This window comes from Mustela nigripes, chromosome 1, assembly GCF_022355385.1.
Source record: "Mustela nigripes isolate SB6536 chromosome 1, MUSNIG.SB6536, whole genome shotgun sequence".
In the NCBI taxonomy this organism is placed as follows: Eukaryota; Metazoa; Chordata; class Mammalia; order Carnivora; family Mustelidae; genus Mustela; species Mustela nigripes.
The window spans coordinates 22,101,419-22,126,201 of record NC_081557.1 but is presented as its reverse complement, the minus strand read 5'-3'; the positions used below and the strand labels follow the sequence as shown (position 1 = coordinate 22,126,201).

Here is a 24,783-nt window from a genome sequence, read left to right as displayed (position 1 = left end):
TTATAATAGGCAAGAAGTAGAAGCAACCCAAATATTCATCAACTGATGAATGGTTAAACAAATATGATATATCCATATCTGGAATATTATTCAGCCATGAAAAGGAGTGAGATATTGTTACATTGCTACAACATAGATGAACCCTTAAGACATTATGGTGAGAGAAACCAATAACAACTGACAAATTATATATGATTTCACTTACATGAAATGACTATAATAAGGAAATATATAGAGACAAAGTAGATTAGTGGTTCTTTCAGGCTGGGGGCATGGAAAAGTTCAGGAGGGTGATACTAATGAGTATGGCACTCCCTCCTGAAGGGATGAAAACTATTCTAAAATTGATTGTGGTAATAGTTAACCTAACTCTGTGAATATACTAAAGCCATTGAATTGTACACTTTTTAAAAAAAGATTTAGTTATATATTTTAGCACACACATGATGGGAGAAGTGGAAAGGGAGAGAAACAGACTCCCTGCTGAGAACAGAGCTCGAGGCCAGGCCCAAACCACAATCCTGAGATCATGACCTAAGTCGAAATCAAGAGTCAGACACCCAACCTAGTCAGGCACCCAGGTGCCCACAATTTGTACACTTCCAGTGGGTGAATTGAATGGTATATAAATTATATCTCAATAAAATTCTTTTAACAAAAATTAAAGGATCCATTGATTTTAGCCAGTGGAGGTCACTGGTGACCATAATAACAGTTTTAATGAAATGATGTTGGTGTGGAATGGTTTTAAATGAAAATGTGAGGGAAGGAATTGGAGACACCAAATATTAGAAAATTCAAGGAGTTCTGATGCAGAAAAATAGAGTAGTAGTTGGCAGAGGAAATGAGACAGGAAATGTTTTTATTTTCTTAAAAGGAAGAGATATACTTGTGTTTATTTAAAAAAAAAAAAGGAAGACGTAAGAGTATGTTTATATACTTTAGAATGCATCCATTAGAAAGGGAAAGTTAATATGAGAGAGAAATGGAAGAATTGCTAGAGTGACATCCTATAGGATGAGGTCTGGGAGCAAGTACAGATACTGGGTTAGTATAGGTGTTTAGATAGTTCACCTAGAGGCTCCTGGGTGGCTCAGTCAGTTAAGTGGCTGCCTTTGACTCAGATCATGATCCCAGGGTCCTGGGATCGAGCCCCACATCGGGCTCCCTGCTCATTGGAGAGCCTGCTTCTCCCTCTCCCTGTGCCTGTGCTCTGCCTACTTGTGCTATTTCTTTGTCAAATAAATAAAAAAATCTTTAAATAAATAAATAGTTCACCTGTGGGGCACCTGGCTGGCTCAGTTAGTAGAGCATCTGACTCTTGATCTCAGTCATGAGTTCAAGCCCCACATTAGAAGCCCCATGTAGAACTTGCTTTAAAAGAAAAAAAAAGTTTCATAAATAGTTCAACTATGGTAATTTAGGAGGAGGGGGTATTTATGTTGGTAAAGATGCTGATAGGTAAATGTAGTGATAGATGTCTCTGCTAGTTGTTTCTGTTTTCTCAGTGAAAGGTTATAAGCTAAGAATAAAGATGGGTAGGGATATTAAGGGTTTGTATATAAAGAGACAGTATGAAAAATCATCAAGAAGGGTGAGACTGTGTGTAGTGGGATTGCCAGGCAGTCTTAAGGGCCTATTGAAATTTGAGGTCATGATTTTACGCAGAGACCAGTCCACTGGGATGGGGCCATTTCTCCTACCACTTTTAGCTGTACTGAGGCAAATGTGGAGTGGACAGAGAGTTTAATTTAGCCAGAATAGTTTTGCTGAGCAGGTAAGATAAAGCAAGAGAAGAGCAAGGAAGGAGATACAAGAATTGATCATGGATAAAGGTGGTTAAATAGTTGAAAGAATATCAAAGGGCGCGAGTAAAGTGGTAGGCAATGGTTTGGAGATCTCAGTGTAGTCAAATGATTCCCTATGGGCTCTGGGTGGAGATAGGAAGTGGCAGTTGTGGGTGTGAATGGAGATCACATAGGGATAACAGTTATTGATAATGGCAAGGTCTAAGGTATGATCGTGAGAGGGAGTACCACAGTAGGATGGAAATAAGATCATTGAAGGAGAGGTGGTCAAGAAACTGAAAGGCCAGGATGTTTGAAAGAGAGTTAATGGCCCAGTGTTGGCTAGATGACAACAACAATGATGGGTAGTAGGAGACATAATTTAATAACTTCTTTACATCAGTATGTAAAAGAAATCAGAGTAATGTAGAACTGAATTCTTTTTCGTGAAAGTCCGTGACCTCTTTCAGTAGTATCTCCGTCAGACACTGAATGCACATTCTTAGTATTTTCCAACTGCGACTCTTAGGTCTGTGCTGGTCATTGCTCTCCTTGAATTCCTAGTCTCTGTATGTTCTACTCTTAGTTGAGTATTCATGGTGAAGAGAATCAAACTCAGTGTTATTAGGTGAAAAGCGTCAGAAAAGAAAAATTTTTGACAGCCTTCAGGGTAATAGTAATGGAATTTTTAACTTGAAAATTACTTGTGAATAGACTTCACAGTCTTTATAGTCACATGCAAATTATATGCTAATATAACTTTAGCTAGGCAAACTATTTTACACAATTAGTTGAGACATTTAATATTGTGCCTACTCCCCTACAAGTATATCTCACTATTTGTCATAAATTCATACTTGAAATATATGTGTAAATAGAATTTTGGTAATACAAATCATACTTTCTCAATGATTTACATAATAATATCAAAAATACTTCATCTTCACTTTAAATTAATCCTAATTGGGTGTGATAACAGTTTTTCTTCCTAAGTATTTCTATCAAGTAGTAATATCAATATTAAAATGCACCAGAAGTTCTTATTTTCAAAAGCCCAGCAATTAATCATTTTAATGAGAGAAATCAGTCTTAAAAAGAAAAATCATTCTTGAACTATGTAATTTTAAGTCAGGACAAGAGAGATTATTAGTGCAACTCTGTCACCTGAGAAAATTTTGAGCCCCAGACCAGAAAAGTTAAGTACTTTGCCTCATTATCACGTTTAGCTCTAGTTGCTGATACAGATAGACCAGGAGCCCAGGTCTTGAGTGTACTTCCCACTGTGTTATGCTGGTATCGTTTATATACTGTAAACCTACATTATTTCCATCTTGAATTGTCTTTATATGTCATGTACCAAGTTAATACAAGTGAGGCCTATTGTGAAGGTTTCATCGGTGGGACTAAAAGAAAAATCTCTTCCTAAAACTATACACCTGGATGCTTTGTGTTAAATGGAGTCATGTCCAAACCTCATCACAGCCACATTAGTGTATTTGAACCCACAGACTTCATTGAATCTGGATCTCACTCTGAGGCTTAGAAAACTTTTTAGGTGCCTGTCGCTTAATTGTCGTACAGCTTTGAACGAATCACTTAAATCTCCAAAAGGGTCTTAATTTTCCCTACCATGAAATAGAGCTAATGACTACCTCACGAGGCTGTTGTAATGATCAAATGTGACAGAGATGCAAAACATTTCCTGAGTATTTACTGTGTTAGACAGTTTGCCAGTAGATAAAATCAAGTAATTTTGTTACAAAAAATACCCGAGTTTATTATTTACAAGAAAACATTTCCCTTATCAACTAGTTATTTCATATATATGTATTTTTGCTTTTGTAGTTTATATTTTCACAAATAAAATCTCATCTTTTGTTACTCAAGCTTGATTTCTTTTCTAGATATACTGCATCTATATCTACATCTAGATATACTATAGCAAATTTTAAAATCTTTTTTTTTTTTAAGATTTATTTATTTATTTGAGAGAGAAAGAGGACGAGCGTAGAGAGGAGCAAAGAGAGGGGGACAAGCAGACTCTGCACTGGGCATGGAGCCCAACATGGGGTTGGATCTCTTGACCCCTGAGATCATGACCTGTGCCATAATCAAGAGTCCAAAGCCCAATGGACTAAGTCACCCAGGTACCTCTTTGTTTTTTAAAACCTTCTTAATGAGGATGACAAAATCACTTTTCACAAAAAAACCAAAATGCCATTTGTCAATAGAAATTGAAGTTAACTGTTGTATATGTCTGTCAGACGTCCTGCTTAAAATTGGGTGAGGGGAGATACTGATAGGTACAAAAGTCTCATTTCTTTCTGTCAGTTTTTTAAAAATGTTGAACTTGGTCATCAGAATATAAATTTAGGGGTGCCTGGGTAGTTCAGTCAGTTAAGCATCTGACTCTTGATCTCAGCTCAAATCTTGATCTCAGGGTCATGAGTCCAAGCGTGCACTGGCTTTCACGTTGGTTGTGGAGCCTACTTAAAAAATAATAATAATAATAATAAAATATATGTATAGCTTTACATTTCATGTCATTGGACAACTCTTACCCGTATTTAATATTAATATAAAGAAATTTACTATCAGAAGATATGGTAATATCTTCTGATAGTAAATGGAACAATTTTTTTGACCAAAAACAATTTTAAATGATATTTTAAAGGCAAAAATTAAAGTTCTAATAATTGTTTTTATATTCTTCGTACTGTTGTAGTTTTAAAGACAAATTGTGGAATCACAAATTCTTCTTCTTTTTTTTTTTAACTATAAAAGTTGTTGAAAATTAAGAAAATCAAGGTAAAATAGTATACAGGATTTGAAATGTGCTGCTTTAGGACATGTTTTAAATACTTTGATAACCTAACCTTTGTTAATTGCTTGGAAACATTAATAAGGAAGACAGCGTCATATTTGTAACTAGAGTTTCTTCTGCCACCCCCTGATTTATAAGTTACTATACTGCTGAACAGCTACAAAAAAAAGACAACAGCCTCAAAATTAAAGGAGTTTAATTTTTTAAAAATTTTAGATAACAATAGAAGATTTTTTTTCAGTAAAAAGAGATTTTTATATGTATTGCTTGCGGGAGGTGTATCTCATAGAGATTAACAATACTTAGTAATAGTTTAATATCAATACTATATAAACTAGTTCAGTTTTAAATGCTGTAATTCCGTGTATGATAAATGAATATTATCAATTTATATACCTAAATATATTGATTTTTTTCCCATTTAATTTTGTTATCAAAGTGTTTATTGTCCTAGTTAGTTTGGGGAGGTTTATTATTTATAAAGTTCTAAACATTGCTGGTGATTGAATTTTTTTATGTCAGTGTTAAATAAAGAAAGTGATGAAGGTGTTTTGACTGTATGTCTTTATTTTTGTTCCCATAACAAACCTCTCTACCACCTTTGAAGAGAGCCTTAGCTCTACTATAGTTACTTTAACAGACTGGGAGAATAAAAAAGAAATAACCGATTGTTCTGGTTGAGTAGTAGCAACAAAAAACTAAGAATTAATTTGTGCAGGTGTTGTCTAGAAATGTACCTCAGACAGCAAATTTACTACCAAGCACTTAAGGCAAATTTTATTATTGAACAATTTGGGGAAGAAGGAAGAATGCTTAAGAAACGTTGTTATATGTGAAATAATGTCTTAAGTAGATTGGCTGTTGGTGGATTAGAATGAACTGGTTATATTCTTGATCCACCCTCCTTTAACCAATATTGACATTTGTCAAATGGTTGCCTGAAATTCACTTCATAATCTGGGGCCTTGGAGCAGATTTACCCCTTGTGCACATCTAATTGACCCAGATAGGAATTAAACATGCTGCCTTCAAACAGCAGCACTGTCTTCTGAAAGTTGAGCTAGCCGGGACAAATATGTTACTTATCTATTCATATGTATTTTTGTATTTATATATATTTATATATTCATATACTTATAAAAGAGTCACATCAGTACCATTATGGAATATCATTTTTTATGGACACATTCCTTCACTCACTAAACTGGAAAAATGTGTCCATATAATCCATTCTCTCATTGAAAATGGAGAAATAACTATATGTGAAATAACCATACTGGCAAAGCCTCCAATTGGAGTCATATTTATTTTGCACATAACAGTATTCCTTTCTCTTTGTTTCCTATTTTGTTTTTGTTAGGTGCTTTGGGGCTAGCTCTGGCTGTTCAATAAAATATTTACAGAAAAGGACAACAGGCCGAGTAGCCTACCACTGATTTTGCACACTAAGTAGTCAGCTGCTTTCCCTACTTGTTAGTTTCTTCAATGTTGCATGTGTGCTTCAAATTATATTTCATTTTTCTTTAGGACACTGATTCTGCATATGTGATTGCCTTACTTAGGATCACACGAAGCAAACACTTCTGTATGTTTAAGGACACCCACCGCTTTTACAGCACTTGTCACTTAAATGTCTGTAAAACAGCTACGCTCCAGAACTCCATTATCATGACAATGTTCAGTCATAGCACGCATGTTGTGCATTATCAAGAATATTAAATTCAGTCAGTGTTAAACCAGATGTTCTTCACAGTTACTAATTTTTTTTTGAGGTGTCTCATAACATTTGTAAAAACATTTTTAAGTAAGCTCTCCACCTAACGTGAGGCTTGAACTCATGACCCCAAGATCACAAGTCTCATGCTGTACCAACTGAGCCTGGCAGTCTCCCCATTTTTGTAAAATATTTTAAAATATGAACATTATCGGGCGCCTGGGTGGCTCAGTGGGTTAAGCCGCTGCCTTCGGCTCAGGTCATGATCTCAGGGTCCTGGGATCGAGTCCCGCATCGGGCTCTCTGCTCAGCAGGGAGCCTGCTTCCTCCTCTCTCTCTGCCTGCCTCTCTGCCTACTTGTGATCTCTGTCTGTCAAATAAATAAATAAAATCTTTAAAAAAAAAAATAAAAAAATAAAAAAATAAAAAATAAAATATGAACATTATTACTAATATTCATGTGAGATATAATTTATCTTCTTGAATTCATACATTTACTTTATTATTTTTGTTTTAAAAACAAAGTGGAAATTATACTCGCTTGTCTTCATAGGCCTTAAAAGATCAAATTTTTAATTACTATTATTTTAGCAGTTTGTTCTAAGAAAATTAAGACTTTCCTGGCAAATGAGCTTAGGTGATCGAGATATTGATTCAGGTGTACTTGGCATAGCACTTCATTAACTATGTGGTAATTAACTATGATTACTCCTGAAAAGCTATAGTGGCTTCATCTTTTAGGTTGCTTCATTAAATCATTAATTTTCTTGGAGGTAACTAAGCTTGACATAATTAAGCCATCTCAGTCTCCACAGATTTTTATCTTCCCATTATGTCAAGAACACTGAGCCAGTTAACATAAGGCAGTTTAACTTATTCCCAGGGTCTATTGACTGTATATTTTTAAATTATTTTTACTATTTTGGTTCATTTTATATTATATTTAAGTAATTTCATGAATTTTAATTATTTCCTTAATGTTTTGGGTTAGATTTTGAATTTCCCTTGTAATTAGCCCATTTATGTGTTTGAACCACTTCTTACCAACAGTTCTTTGACTGGTGGCTACAGGAAGCTGCTTCAATTTATCCAGAACGTCATATATGAGGAAGGATTTGATGGATCCAATCCCCAGGTATTGAGTACCTTCAAAACCTTTTGTAATCATTTGTTTAATGTTGCTTTTAAACTCTTTAGAGGAAAACCCAGAAGGTTTTAGAATAATCAACAGAGAGCAAGCTGTTTCCAAGCACAGAAGATGTCCATAAGCAGTGCACAGGCAGCCTTAGTTTGATTGTTAATGTGTATTTAAAGTTTTAGCTAAGTTCTCAGTGTATGCACAAAAGATGTATACATACATTGTCAACGTAAATTATCTGAAGTACATATTTGTAGCACCTGGAATTAATAAATAACCACATGTTAAAATTACTCCTAAATCTTCAGGACTTGTACTTTCTTATCTAAATTTTTTATATTTGTCATTTAGTCCTTAACTGAATTCCCTTATGAGTAAAACTTAGTTAAGATTTTATTTCTTATAACATCATGCTTTGAGTTGTCTGATTGAATAAAAAGTGATTTTGTTTGCTATTTTAAAATATTTTATAACTTAATTATTTCTCTGTAGCTCTATTTTTAAAAATGGAAGTTTTTAAATTCCCTCTGTTAAAGATTCCAAATTCCTACTATTAAAGATGTTCCGGTTAGTTTAACTTAAACAAAATGAGAGAAATTTTATTTCTAGATATCATGTCTTTCAGAAATCTTTCTCAGTGATTTTAATTGCTATAGCTGCTAAAGATTTTCAGTTCATTATTATTATTTTAGCAGAAGTATTTCCAGAGCACCATTATTTTTACTGAAGAAAGCAAGGAATCTAGAAGTCTTTTGTTTTTGCATTATCAACTGTATTTTCTCCTAATCCATAAATTTTAAGTATTCCTATAAACTTTACTGCTATATTTAATTTTTTTCCCACAGCAAGGTAATTTTTAAATTTGTTTTTATCATCAGGTTTTTTAAAAATTATTTTTATTAACATATAGTGTATTATTTGCCCCAGGGGTACAATTCTGTCAATCATCAGGCCTAGAAATTTCACAGCACTCATCATAGCTGATCATCAGTTTAATAGCAAGTTGAAAATACTTATGTGTTTGGTGAAGCATACACATTTATTTGTAGATAACTCTTCATGTATGTTACAGTTTTGTGGGCTCAGTTTTTATTACAATTTTATTTTGCTCATTGTTGCTCCATTTTTGGTTCTAGCTAAATTTATGGGCACTGTGTCATCCCTTTAGTAGCATTGCCCGTCTGGAGAGGTAAATTGGTCCCTGACAGACACCTCTCTCCACTGGCTGTGGTTGCTATGGAAACAGGCATGTCATAACAGTTCCTATGATACAGTGTGCAGAGCTGGTGTTCTTGCAGAATGATGATACATCTTCTAAGAGCAAGAAATTTTATAAAGTGCAAAAAAGCAAAGCCAATAGCAAAAAGATATATACATACTTGCATATATATGTATATACACATGTGTACACACATCTGCACACATCCATCCAAAGAACCCTTGATCAGTAAGCTATTATTAGAATGGAATGAAATGTTTATTTTCCTAGTCATTTATCTGAGTATGAAAAACAACACAATTTTCAATAAATGGTATTTTATTTCATGAAAGTTGATAAACAACAAATTGAACTGGTTTGTCTCTTTGAACCAGAGGTTCTACAACTATTGACTTTCATAAAGATTAAACAGGGATGTAGATATTTATATGGTGAATACCAAGAATGGTGAAAAAATTTATAACATGCAAAAGCATAAATTATATGTTGTTTTTATGTTAATAAATTTCCATATTGTTATATTATGGAATGTATCATTTGCCAAATTACCTTATCTATACATCTGTCTCAGAAACTTTAGATGAGTTCAAGAAGCCACAAAAATGCATCTGTGAAACACTACTTCAAAAAATATTATTCCTGAGTCAAAATAATGTTCTGAGACTGAAATAAATCCTCCTTTAAAAAAAAAAAAAGTTTTTTCATTTATTCATTCGGGAAAGCGAAAGAGAGAGCACAAGCATGGGGAGTGACAGACAGAGAAGGAGAAGCCTTTACTCCCTGCTGAGCTGGGAGCCTGATGTGGGGCTCAATCCCAGGACCCTGGGATCATGACCTGAGCTGAAGGCAGACGCTTAACCAACTGAGCCACCCAGGTGCCCCAAATTCTTCTTTTTAAAAGAAATTTTTTTCTTATTTCCTCTATCACTACATTTCCAAATAAACTTATATTTTCAAATAACCTAATTTAGTTTACTTGAAGTAGGCTATTAGGAACTGAGTATTATATACTATTACATGATTACCTTGGTAGTAAGTAAAGTAATGTAGCTCATCTGTAAGGATATTTGGAATGGAGACATTTACAAATCGCTGCCATAATTTCATTTAAGTTATGAATATAACTAAATATCTAAGAGATAGTAATGAACATTGATTTTCCTTAGAATACCAGATTAAATATTTTGCATGTTCTCATAGGAATAAATTTAAGTATTTATTGTTCAGCTTAACACAAAAGTTTATTTTTTAAATTATGTTATGCCCTACGATGTGCCCCCATTATTATATGTCATAGCAAAGGAATTATAACAAAAACGACTCAGGAAATTTGTAATTCAGCCTTTTTTTTTTTTTTTTTTTGCAATTACTGTCATTTTTTAAAAAAATATAAATGTATTCCCTATGTTGAAGTATTATGCTCAATTATACTCTGGTGTGCTGAGTACCTACCCCACTTAAATATCTCATTATTTATTCTTTGGCTTAATATTTTCATTATTTTTCAGATATATCAATGTATCTGTCAAAGTTGCTAAACCTCCGTAGTTCTCCTGCTTCTGCACCTAACAGCATTTTTGTTATAAAGTTTTAGCAGATGCTCTTTGATACAATAGTTGGTAATAGTGACTGGGTTAAAATATATAGCTGACCCTCAGTTTCTGAAATGTTGTCAGGGAAAACGATATAATGTTGCTCTCCTGCCTTCAGATTTTGTTCTAATACCTAGATTTTGAGGAAAGGTTTCTCTTTCCCTTTTTCCAGATTGCTCTTTCTGTTGAGAATCTAATTAAGATACATGAGAAAACAAGTTTAGGAATGACAAAATAAAATGTAATCTTGCCATTTTACTTAAATTATGAGTTCCGAAGTAATACAATGTAAGGGATAACCTGTCAGTTCACAGATATTTTACATGAATTCATCCAAAACTTATTTAAACTTCTAACACAAGCCCTGGTAAAATATTATTATTTAATTTCATTCAAGTAATGCAGAAATTAAAAAAGAAAACAATTTTTTTTATTAAAATATTTTATTTATTTATTTGATAGAGAGAGATCACAAGTAGGCAGAGAGGCAGGCAGAGAGAGAGGGAAGAAGCAGGCTCCCTGCTGAGCAGAGAGCCCGATGCGGGGCTCGATCCCAGGACCCTGAGATCATGACCTGAGCCAAAGGCAGAGGCTTTAACCCACTGAGCCACCCAGGCGCCCCAAAAAAGAAAACAATTTTTATGGACTGCCGAGGATCATAACATATATCTTAAGGTGACTGCCTATCATAAACTTAATATGACCCGAAAAGAAAATTGGACTGGCTACTTTGATAGTATCATTGTGTTCCAGGTTCTTGCAGTCAGGAAGGTTTTTTTTAATGTGCTTAAACTAAATTCCTTTTTCTGTAATCTCATTTTAATAGCTGTATCCAACCCATTGTGGCCCTTTATAGATTTGAAAAATTGTATAGGCTCATAGAACAATGTTCTATTCTGTCCTTTTTATTGTAGAGATGAGAAAATGAATGCCTATGTAGTGTATGGGTCTTGCCTAGAACTGCATCTTCTTAATTACACAGTCTAGACACTGAATATCTGTCTTACCCATTTTACTAATTATTGTCCCTTTTTGTTTTTCCTCTTCTAACATTTTCCCTACTTTCCTTTATTGGTAAATTCTCAAAAATAACACAAAGTCAACTTTCATCTGTAATATCAGGGAGCTAGAGGGCAGTTAATAAATTATATTAGTTAAATAAATTTTATTAGTTTATTATAGCAATAACATGTGATATATTGTAGGATCTGGCTTCAGCAGAAACCACACTCAAAAGTGGCACATGCTCCAAATTTCTGCTTTGAGAGAGAAAACTTAACTTTACCAATGAGAATTGTAATAATAATTTTTAAATTACTTCCATGCTCCAGGTTTTGCTATTGTCTCCTCCTTTGCCCAGAAATTTTGCCGGATTGCTAAGGAAAGCATTTATAAAACATTTGTTCAGTTAGAATAACACATACAGTAAAGTCTGTTAGAAATACATCTCTGGAAAACACTTATTGATAATCATCCTAGGTTTTATTTAATGGTTTTTAAATGTTCTTTTTTCCAGGAAATATTAGTCACTATATCAGTAGTCTTGACTGCTAGATGTTCACTTGTTCAATTTTATGGAAAGCATTAAATTTAAATTATTTGGTAAAAATAACCTCAAGAAGAATAAGTAAAGGCTTATATAGAGAGAGTGTAAAACCAAAACACACATTTTTAAACTTCTTTCAAAGTATCAGACATTGGACACACAGTAGCATTTTAAATGAGAAATATTGAGCAAATTATAGTTTATTGAAAGGCTTGTAGAATTTTGTAATACTAAGAAAGGTTTGTAAGCCTTCTGGTATATATGTTCTTTATTGCTAACTGATTTTTTATGTATTTTTTCAGACGCCTCAAACAATCCTTAGAGTAGTCACTGTTAAAATGTAGAAGATTGAGGCTTTTGATACTCTTCAAATTTTACAAAAGTAAGGAAAAAAGTCAATTGTGTTTTTGCAGTCTTGTAATAGTGAAGATTTCCTTTATCTTACCTTACACTAATTACACATTTTACCACCTCTACTGACTTTACCTCCCTAATCTTTTATAAATTTAAAATCTGGCAAAGAGAAGTGAAAGAGGTAGCCTACTGGTTAGCAAAACTTAATGTGTTTACCTCTCTCCCACTTTCCTTTAGAAAAAACAGAAAAACATTTTAAGAATAGGAATCCAGAATCTTGGTTCACCTTTGTGGGGAGATGACATTTGCTGTACAGAAAACTGTGACAACAGCCACAGCCTTACGAAGTTCCTGTATGTTCTCCGTGGTCTTCTACGAACTTCTCTTTCAGCCTGTATCATCACAATACCAACACATCTTATCCAGGTATGAATCTTTCCCAAAGTTCTTTTCCCTAACTAGTGTGACATAAGGAAGAGTGATATATACATCCTTTATGAGTCTGAGTCTGATAAGTTATTTTCATTTGCCAGTTAAGTAAAACAGATTTCAGAAATGCCCAAAAAAAGTCTTTTACTTTAGATTGTTAAATTGTTGTGTATTTGTGGTTTTAATATACAGTGAGTATATGTAAGTCCATCATTAATAGTGTTATTTTTTTCTTTGATTTCTTGTAAACATGTAATATTATTGTGACATGAGGCTGATTTTTATTGGTATCTTCATTAATCATAAAGCTGATCTAAACATATGTCTTGAAGAAATATTTGTACACCTGTGTTCTTAGCATTATTTATAATAGCTAAAGTGTGGAAGCATTCTGAAAATCCATTAACAGATGAATGGATAAGCAAGATGTGGCCTATATTGCAATGAAATATTATTCAACCTTGAAAAGGAAGGAAATTCTGACATATGCAGCAACACTGATGAATCTTGAGGACATTATCCTACGTGAAATAAGTCAGTCGCAAAAAGACAAATACTGTGATTCTATTTACATGATGTACTTAAGGTATTAAAAAATCATAGAGCTGATGGTAGTATGGTGGTTGCCAGGACCTGGAGGGGAAGAGGACATGGCAAGTTATTATTTAATAGGTATAGAGTTTCAGTTTTGCAAAATGAAAACTGGTCTAGAAATTGTTAGTGGTGATGGTAACACAACATTATGAATGTATTTAATTTCACTGAACTGTATACTTAAAAATGTTTAAAATGGTAAATTTTATGGTATATATCTTTTTCTACATTCCAAATTTTGAAGGAAAAAAAGGGAAGAAAAAAAGTTGATCTGAATAGGACAAGTCCCTTTCTTCCCTTGCTGTTACTGTGTATAAATCTCCTGAAGCTACACTTTCAGGAAGAGAGGTCACTCCTCCCCAGACAGAAAAAGAGGCATCTTTACAAGATTTTCCTCAATGACTCAAAAAAGTCCTTTTCTTAAGAATGTTCAAGAGAGGGGTGCCTGGGTGGCTCAGTGGGTTAAAGCCTCTGCCTTCGGCTCAGGTCATGATCCCAGGGTCCTGGGATCGAGCCCCACATCAGGCTCTCTGCTCAGCAGGAAGCCTGCTTCCTCCTCTCTCTGACTGCCTCTCTGCCTACTTGTGATCTCTGTCTGTCAAATAAATAAATAAATAAAAATTTAAAAGGAAAAAAAAAAAGAAGAAGAATGTCAAGAGGCTGGGGCACCTGGCTGGCTCAGTCAGAAGAGCATGCAACTCTTTGTTCCCAGGGTCATGAGTTCAAACCCCACACTGGGTGTAGAGATTACTTAAATTAACAAAACTTTAAAAAACTTTTATTTTATCTTTTTTTTATTTCATTTTTTTCCCTTGACAGAGAGAGTGGGGGAGGGGTGTGGAGGGTGGAGGCGCAGAGGAAGAGGGAGAGAGAATCCTAAGCAGGCTCCACACACAGCATAGAGTCATAGTAATAACAATGATAGCAGCTAACAAATATAAAACACCTAAAGTCAGGATCTAATGCTTCTTATAAAATTTTATGTAACTACTTTTAAAATCTCCATTTTACATACAAGGAAACTGTGGTACAGAAAAATTAAGAAACTAGGTCAGTGTTCAGTACTTGAGAAACCATGCTTTGAACCCAGAAAATTGATTCCAGAACCACATACTAGAATATGTAACAGATTTTTATTCTGGAACTCGTTCAAAGCTAGTAAATCTCCTATTTTTTTATCTTAGAGCTAGAAATGACATGGAGCTCATCTGTGCTAGGCTCCAGCCTTTGGACAAGTAAAGCATTATCCCTGTTTTGCAACTGAGGTCTGAACCGAAATGACATGTTCAAGCAAATCACAGAAACAAAGACTGTACTTGGCGAGATTTCATGGTTCTCTGCAAACCCTACATTTAACTACATTAACAGAAATATGAGATATAAGTGAAATTTGGAGTTCTCTAAGGAGATAAAGAAATACCATTTTAAGGTGTTGTATCTAAACATGCTATATGAGGGTTAAAGCTGAGTCTTTATTTAAGGACTATATGAAGCTTGTGAAACGTGAATCCTTGAGCTTTCCTTCAATATACAGGAAAAGGTTCACATTTTCCTTTAAGAAAAAGTCACTATTTTAAGTGACTGTTAAAACATTTTAAGATAGTCTGATGTAGCACCATATTCCTTCCAGCACAAGTGGAGAGAGAAGTGTAATTGACAGTATACCATACTTGAATACGTTGTCAGTGACTTGTGCTCTTGAGCTTTCTAAGGGTTACCATAGCAACTTTTTTCTCTTCAAGTTAGCAGCCTCTTTAATAATTACAGACACTACCCCCAACATGGGGCTCAAATTCACAACCCCAAATTGATATCAAGAGTTGGATGTTGTCCCAACTGAGCCAGCCAGGTGCCTTTTACATCAAGATTTCTTAAATCCAAATACTTCCCTCTCAACAAATTGGGGGAAAAGATCTGCATTTTTTTTCTTTTTTTTTTAAGATTTTATTTATTTATTTGACAGAGAGAGAGAGAGATCACAAGTAGGCAGAGAGGCAGGCAGAGGGGAAGCAGGCCCCCTACTGAGCAGAGAGCCCAGGACCCTGAGATCATGACCTGAGCCTAAGGCAGAGGCTTAACCCACTGATCCACCCAGGCTCCCAAAATCTGCATTTCTTACAAATTTATCTATTGAAGCTGTGTTTTCCTACTTTATTCATTCATTTATTCTTTACTGTTTTTGAGTAACTAGTAATGCTATAGCCCACTTTATATTAGTGGAAGTTTTAAAATGAATGAGATACTGGTTCCTTTCAGGGACTTTACCTTCTAATGGGGAGGTAAACATTAAGAACTTGTGTTACAAACTGAAAATGAAGTTAAGGAAACATTTGCATTCATAATAGTACGAAAAGGAATAAAATACTTAGGAATAATTTAGCAAGGATAATGTAAAACTTATACTCTGAAAACTACAAAACATAGTTGAAAAAAATTTTTAATGATCTAAATGAATGGAAAACTTCCCAGGTTCATGGATCAGAAGGTTCAAAATTATTATGATGATCGTCTCTAAACTCATCTACAGATCCAATGCAGTCCTTATCGGAATTCCAGCTGAATTTTTTTGGAGAAATTTGCAAGCTGATTCTAAAATGGCTATGCAATTTCAGAGGACTTAGAATAACCAAAATAAACCTAAAAAGGAATAAGTAAGAGGGCTCATATTTCTCAATTGCAAAATTTACTAGAAACAATGGTAAAAGGCAGTGTAGTGCTATCATAAAATAGGTATATAAGTCAACAGAATAGAATTGAGAGTTCAGAACTAAATCCATATGGTCAGCTGATTTCAACAAGGGTGTCAAGACCATTTAACAAGAAAAGAATCATCTTTTTCAATGAATGGGATGGGACAACTAGATGGCCACATGAGCCAAACAGTGAAGTTACACACAGTACACACAGTACAGCAGGTACAAAAATTAATTCAAATTAATCAAGGACCTAAATGTAAGTGCCAAAAATATAAAACTCTTAGGAAAAAACTTAGGGAAAAATCTTAATAACCTTAGATTTGGCAAAGAATTCTTGGATATGGCACCAAAAGCACAAACAATGAAAAAAGAAAATAGACAAAGGGGACTTCATCGAACTTAGAAACTTTATTCTTTAAAGTAGCTTCCATGCCCAGTGTGGGGCTTGAACTCAGCCCTGAGATGAGTCCCAGGCTCTACCAGTTGAGCCAGTGATGCATCTCAAAATTAAAAACTTTTATGTTCAAAGAACACCATCAAGAAGTCATTATGATACGTGAAAGTATTTACAAATCATATATCTGAATAGAAATTTGTATCTCTAACACATAAAGAATGCTTTCAACTCAATACTAAAAGGACAATTCAATAAAAAATGGGAATGGAATTTGAATATACAATTTTGAAAGAAGGTAGATGAATGACCAGTTAGCACATGAAAGATGCCCAACATTATGAATCATCAAAAATACAAATCAAAATTACAATGAGATTCTATTTCACACTCTCTAGGATTGGTAGAATAATAAGTAACAGTAAGTGTTGGTAAGGTGAAGAAATTGAAACCCCCATACTCTGCTGGTGGGGATGTAAAAGGGTACAGCTGCTTTGGAAACAGTCTTGCACTTTTCAGTGATTCAGCATAGAGTTATCATATGACCCAGCAATTCCACTCATTAGTATATCCCCAAGAGAAATGAGACCATGTGTCCGTATAGAAACTTGTGCATGAATGTTTTATAGCACTATTATTCATTAGAACCAAAAGATGGAAACAGCCTGAATCTCCATTAACTGACACCTGGATAAACAAATGTGCTTTATCCATACAATGAAATATTATTTGGCCATAAAAAGGAATGAAGTACTAATATTTGCTGCAAAATAGATGAACCTTAAAATAAGATTATGCCAAATAAAAGAAGCCATCACAAAAGAACATATATATATGATTTCATTAATGTGAAGGTCCTGAATAAGGAAATCTATAGAGCCAAAAATTAGTGTTACCTAGAGCCTGGAATGTAGGGACACAGAGACCTTGAGTATGTGAAGGGGTGATTTGTAAAAAGATTGAAGGTTTGGGTTTTTTTTTTAAGGTGAAGAAAATGTGGTAAAATTGCCTTGGGTGGGGCACCTGGGTAGCTCAGTCATTAAGTGTCTGCCTTTAGCCCAGGTCATGATCCCAGGGTTCTGGGATTGAGCCCCACATTGGGCTCCCTGCTTGGTGGGAAGCCTGCTTCTCTCTCTCCCACTCCTTCTGCTTGTGTTCCCTCTCTCGCTGTGTCTCTCTCTGTCAAATAAATAAATAAAATCTTTGAAAAAAAACAATGCCTTGAGTGACGGTTGCACATAACTGTGAATACTAAAAAAACCACTGACTTGTACACTTTAAATGCGTGAATTGTTATTTCAGTAAAGCTGCTGATTTAAAAAAAAAAAAAAAGGATAAGTTACAAAATAGTTGGTAAATCTGATAGCAGAGTTATGAGGATACCAGAGCAGAACTTTAGTCCAGTGATTCTCAAACTTTTTTATGTCAGAACCTCTTTACACTCTTAAGAACAATGGACAATCTCAACAATTTTATTCATTTGGGTTGTATCTATTGATACTTACCATGTTAGAAACTGAAGCAGAAGTTTTAAAATTTTTATGAATTCAGTTAAAATAATAATAAAATGATTAAACAATTATAAATAATAATGATTTTCCAAAACAAAACAAAAAATTTTAGCAAGAAGAATAACGTTGTTTTTACATTTTTCCTTAGTAGAAAACAGCAGGTTCTAATACTGGATTCCTTATTCAATCCATTGTGATATATTATTTTGATTGAAAAATGAAAAGAAAATCTGACTTCATACAGATACATTGTTGGAAAAAGGAGAACTCTTTAAATAACTTTTAACGTAATTGTGGATATTCCTCTTCAATATACACTGAAACTCACAAAATAATAGTATTATAAACATTGATTACAATGTGGAATCAAAGACGGTATCAATGAAGTTTTTCATATTATGTTACACTAAAAGGCATTGGTTTATCTTGTGCTTTGAATGCGTCTTTTACCCATTGAAGATATGAACATTTCATTCCTTGGTCATTTGGAAGGTGATTCACTGAGTTACACAGATCTTCCAAATATTTTACACAGTTCATTATACAATGTCTAACAATCATATTGGTTAATATCAGCATCATCTTTAGTGTTATACATGGCAGAGTTTACTTTTATTGCTGATTAGTTTTTGAATGTAAAAATACATCACAATTTCTTTATCCTTCCACCTACTATGGGCATGAGCTCCTTCCAGATGGATGCTATTGTGAATAAAGCTGCTATGGATGTTAATGTATGTCTTGTATACATGGATATGTCTACATGGGTATTTTCATCTCTCTAGGACTCACATCCCTCCAAACCTTTTTATTTTCGACCTTTCACATTTTAGCCATTGTAGTACACGTGAAGTGTATGACATTGTGGTAATTTGCATTTCCTTGGTAACTAATGATGTTCACATTCTTATCATATATTTGTTGGCTATTTGCCTGTCTCCTTTTGTCTGTCTTTTGTCCATTGGTTTGGGTTATTTATCTCCTCATTGAATAGTAAAATTCCTTAAATATTTTAAGTATATCTTTGCAATAATTTTCTTCCAGTCTATGACTTGGCCTTTTCTATTAACAGTGTCTTCGGAAGAGCTAAAGTTTTTAACCTTAATGAAGTTTTACTTATCATTTTTTTTAATGGCTAACAGTTTCTCTCCCCTGCTATTCCCATTTTACAAATCTTTGCCCTCTCTAGGTTTTTTCCTATGTTTTCATCTAAAAGTTTTGTAGTTTTATCTAACAGATCAATATATTCTAATTTTAATTTTCTACACAACTTTAATTCATATTCTCAAGTAGTTTTTTAGTTATTAGTTAACATTCTAATTATATGTCAAAACCTTTACATTCAGCAGTTCTCTTTTTATAGGTATGACTCTTTACCGAGGAACTTAGTGTCTGCTACAAACATGTGTGGTTTCATATAATCTTATATATCTAATACTTTGTAGTCTCTGGAAAGTTAGGGCTACATATTTATAAATTTTTTTATTGCCAGCTTAGGTTTATGATAATAATACATCATTAAAGACAATAAAGCATAAAAGTTCCTAGCACAGCAACTAAGCTTTTTCTAGATGTTCAATAAATGTTAAAGAAATAATGATTCTTACTTAGGAAATTATTTCTAATATCTGATTGTTGAAACTTCTTGAATCTTTATTATAAATTATGTGATTTTAGTAGCATCTTTTTTCTAACATACCCCAATATTTTCTGCAAATGGACAACTTCATTTAGTTACCTTAGTTTTGTACAGGATATACCAGCATATTTCAATTCTTATGACTGAAGAGTTTGGCATAAATAAATTAATTTTTGCCTCCTTGGCCAGTAGAATTTATTTATAATTTTATAAGAGGATAATCTATTTTTCCTTTAAGGGCTTTTTATAGAATATGCAGGAACCTAACATTGTGAGTTTTATAATCACACAAACATCATAGGGAAATTCCTTTCTCTAATCATCTTAGACATTGTACACATACTTACATTGTTTGCGTTGTTAATGATGTTAAGTCATTATAAAGTTAATACTTTAATATTAGTTTGGTTAGCTTTAATGAGCTTCATGATTGTGATGATAAGTAAACTTGGAAGAAACTTTTTCAGATACCAGTGAAAATACTGCCACTGCTACTACTATAACTATGCTATTGCTGAAACTATTAGGTACATAACACATGCCAAGCACTCTACAAGCATTATGTCCTTGAATATTGACCACAAGCCTTACCTTTATTTTTACAAGGTCACGTAGTGAATAAGTGGCAAGACCAGTAGTGTTCTAACTCGTGTCTTTCCCTGACTCCAAACTCTAGCATCTTCACTGTTAGGTTACACAGCTAGCAGCCCTAATCATAACAAAAATTTTGCAGGATAGGCATGATGCCAATTGCAAACATGATTAAACTGAAATTAAGTGACTCGATAAAGTCACATATTTAATCACATATTTAAAGCTAATATCAAACTCAGATCTTTTATAACTTACTCTTTCCTCTCTGTCACATTACATCTTTATCCATCTTGAATTACTAACTCTGATGGCAGTAACTTTCCATTTGGAAGAAGAGTTCTAGGCTAACATTGCTATTTTCAGTATTTTTAAAAAGAAAACTATTATTGTAAAATCCTTGACAAATTAGTACATGTGAAAGATTAAGTAAAAAGTTTCATTGCAGTCAAGGGAGGAAAAGAGATGGAAGCATATTCCTTTATGTGTAATTGCAAAAAAAAAATTATGAAATAAACACATGTATATGGGTAATTTTCTTTATTCCAAAGGGATCAATCCAAGAACAAGGAAAAGAAAATGTTTCAGATTTTCCTGCATAAGGAAACAGCAGTCATACTATCAGATTACCTCAAATCATCCTATATATATCACCAATTAAATAATGATTGAGATGAGAAGGTGGACTGGATGGCCTAACATTATGCAATATTTGCATTTTGGTATTTTATAGATACATTTAAAACTTTATATAACTGGAAGAGATATAGTTTAAATTTATGTTTTTTTTACAATACCAGGAAAAAGACTATTTTGAAATGGAAATAGGAAAGTGTAGGGTCAGGCTTGGTGATGAGTCAAGGTTAAGTAATGTGAGTAAGAATTAAGACATTTTCCTCAAAATAAAGAATATCTTTTTTTAAAAACTCATCCATCTAAAATTTTCCTATTTTCCATAGTTTCTTCCCCCAGCAATTCTTCTGGCTATCACATAAATAAAAAAACAAATTGTTCTTTTGCTCTTCGAGCATGACATCTCACCATATACCTGTTTTTATATCAAAGTACTTAGGAGAAAATATAAGATTTAACAGTTTGCTTAAACCAAGCATGATGTAAATAGGGTACAAAACTCTAAATGACTCTTAAAGACTGTAAGCAAAATCACAATGTTTAGGTTAAAGAAAGGAAATAAGAACTGGAAGCAGTATACTTATGATGCTAATCAAAGACATATGAATACACAGAACCACGGAACTGGGAGTTTATTTAATAAATCTTACTGACTGATTTCTCTGGGCCAGTTGCAATCCTCAACTCTTTTCAAATATTAACTCATTTTATCCTCAAAATAAGCCCATACGTTTGGTGCTATTATTGTCTCCATTTTACAGATAAGGAAACAAGGGACCAAAAAAAATCTTTTTGAAGTGACTTTCCCAAGGTCACACAGCTAGAGAGGGGTAGGATTTAGACCAGAGCAGTGGCCTCTAATTACCATACTCTTAACTACCATGCTAGGCAGCTTACTCCGTGGAAGTACTAAAATACCGGCAGAATTAAGAAGCAGACCGTGCACAAGGCTTTTCCAGACAGATAGACTCAAATTAGTCAGATGGTTTTAGTAAAGTCTTAACTTTGGCAGCCTCAGCTTCTTCCTCTATAAAAATGGGGTGCAGAAGACCAGGTTCAGAGAATTAGCGACGATATGTGCTGACGCACTACTGACACATAGCAGGCACTTAGTATAGGTCAGCAATCTTTACCTTCCCTATTCTTATTTAAAAAGACTTCCAAAATTGAAAATTTGAACAGAGATCAGGTGACAAAAAAAAATAGGGTGTACAAGTCCATCAAAGCAGTAGATGAGCAGCTTTCTTTCTCTTTTCATGAAAGACTCTGACAGTCTTCTCATAGCTTTGTCCTGAAACAGACCAGGAAGCATGCCTGAAGTCGGGTGGCCCTCTAAGTCATAGTAACCTCACACCATGTTGTACCGTGACTCTTTTTAACATCGTATGTCAGCTTCTTCTCCACTATGACTAGTGCCATTCCTATAGACTCTAAGTCAGGATTTAAGTGGTGATTGAATGTCTAAGGGTAATTTAACTTATTCATTCACTTAACAAATATTTATTGCAGGCCTTGGCACTTGTAGGGATATAGAAGTGAATATAGGGGAGATAGTAGTAAATAAGACAATATCCCAATCCTTGTGGAGGTTTTTCAGCAACGTAAAAAATAGTGTGAATGGAGCAGAAAAGGAGTATATGTAAGTATTTGCAAGCTTGCGCTTGAAATTTGATAGTAAAATGGTTTCTGCAGGAAATACAAGTGTAGTTTCATATCTTTGGGAATGTCATATAATTAAACATCTATAGGGTAACAGAATTGTGATACCTTTAGTTGATTATGTTGTGTAAAATATCACTAGATTAATAATACGTAAAATATCTATATCTCTTAAATTGGTAAAACAGCCAATCAGCGTTCTTACTTTAGTTATTAGCATTCTGTCAGACTTGTACAGTAATGATTAGTTACCCTTTATTATACTTTTGGCATGCTTCCCATGTTTAATTTCATTGTAGGGAAGGAACACATAGTTAAGGAAATTGCAAAGAGGAGGAAAAGTTAAAATAGGGAAAATAATGACATAGATTCAAAACTGACTTGAATTTATTGTTATAATAAGACTTTGGCAAGCAGAATGAAGAAGAATTATTTTTAAATTTGCCTTTGAAATATTTTGTGTTCAACCTCACAACTTTGAACTTGAATTTTTTTTTTTTTTAATTTTCTTTGGGTTAAAACTTATTTCCATAACAGCACAGGTAAAAAATAACAAGCATACATTGAAACAAATGTGTAAAAATAAATTCTAAATATCTGTTAAGAAAACACTAAAATTATTCACCAAATATATTATGAGTGTCTTAATAAATGTATTGTCTTAAACAATTTTCCCTGTGAGGTTATAACATTACTCATATTAATATGTCTCTTTCTAGAAAATAGTTTGGGCATCTGCTCAGAGACATTGTATTGAAAATATATGTGAAAACGGCCAAGTTAAATACAAACTTTGTCACATGCTAGACGATGGAGTCAAGTGTCCTTAGAAAGAGCAGAACTACGGCCGGCTCCCCTATATTCCAGCATTACCCAGTTCCCAGATCCCTGCTGTGTAGTTGTTCCACTCGCCAAGAAGCCTGTTAAAGAGCCCCCCAGAGCATGTGTACAGCCCTCCATGTTAATAGTTAATTGGTGAGGATGGCAAGATGAGAGGACAGCCGAACATGTGGTCTCTCAGACTCAAGCCGTAGACAGACCTTTAGTTATAATAACAGCAGCTGCTCACGTTCTCACAACTCAACTGTTCAAAACTGTTGTCGGAGGAAGGGTGTCGGGGGGGGGGGGGGGGGGGGGGGGAAGAGGGAAGGTTACATCTAAGAAAAATAACTAAACCCTACCTTGAAACTCTCACTATGTATTATTTAAGTATGAGAATATTACTTAAGCTTTTTAAAACTTAAGTATAAATTTCTAATTTAAAGGTGGTTCTGTTTCAGGTACATTGAACATTCTACTGCTTCTTCCCATTTACCGTTAGAAATGTTTGTGCACTGTTCGAAACTTTTTAATGAGATTTTTTGCAAAGTGATGCCTTTGAAGCAGTTACAATAGGGTACTGTTTGATTTCCACAACTAGCAAGATATGAAACTATCATTTTTTTGCTCTTATAAATGGGAACTGGCTTACTAATAGTAAAATCCGTCATCTACCTCCAAATTATATAACATTTTCTGCCTTTTAAATTAATTTCATTTTTAGTTTCTAGTGACAATTGTGTACTTGAAGAAAATGATAACTGATAACTTTTGTTCTTTTTGGAAATAAAAATTAAGTTTTATGCCAAAAAAATTAGCTTTATGCCTTATTATGAGTTCACTGGTAAGGTAAAAGGAAAGTAAATTTCTCTTAACTAATGCATTTTATTTACACAATCTATGACAGGTTGTTCTTGATTTGTTTTTATTGATCAAAAACACTTTTACCTGAAACTGTAAGGAAATAAATATCAAAGAACTTAGAATTTTGATTAAAATAGGTGGGGAGATATTTTTCTATGCCTTTCTCAGAGCTTCCCTTTCAGGAAGAAAATTTGCTTTTTATTATTGCTAATTTATTCAAACTGTCATATCCTACTTTTTAAAGGAATTTTTAAATATAAAGAACAACCTAATAAATTTCTCCTTAACTGTAATAATGCAGGGATGAAAACTTCTCTGACATTATTCATGATAAAATATTAAATAATATTTTCTCATTCTAGAATACTTCTAAATAGTGCCAACATTTAATGTATTTGCTTACAGAACATTAGTTTATAAACTATTTAAACTTTATTTTATTCAAAATAGATTCCTCATTTGAAAGTGGCCTAGAGCATATTTTGACTTATTGTCATTGGCATTTGGTCATTTAATAGTCTTATTCAGTTTTTATCATTTAACCAAAGTTTTCCAACAATTTGATCTGTGGACATTTTCCCCCATCTATCTCTTTAAAGAAAACCATCACCAGTATGTTCCTTTATACTAAGGAAAGTTTATTTTCTGAAGGAAAGCAGGAAGAAAACGTCTTGTTATAATGTCTCTTGAAAATTGAAGGTTTTAGTTATTTAATTGATATATTTTCATATTAATATTTTACATTAAGGTAATAAAGCTTTGAACCCATTGCAATGAATG

The 24,783-nt window shown here is 33.6% G+C and overlaps 1 protein-coding gene across 2 annotated transcripts in view; it reads left to right on the top strand.

The window, feature by feature from the left end:
- Window positions 1–24,783, top strand: part of ELP4 (elongator acetyltransferase complex subunit 4) — a 243,466-nt gene that overhangs the window by 84,096 nt on the left and 134,587 nt on the right. For both annotated transcript variants that reach the window (XM_059406558.1, XM_059406566.1), the window contains exons 6-7: window positions 7,376–7,460; window positions 12,412–12,600. In XM_059406558.1, the coding sequence (XP_059262541.1) occupies window positions 7,376–7,460; window positions 12,412–12,600 (274 nt within the window). The remainder of the gene's footprint in view (window positions 1–7,375; window positions 7,461–12,411; window positions 12,601–24,783) is intronic.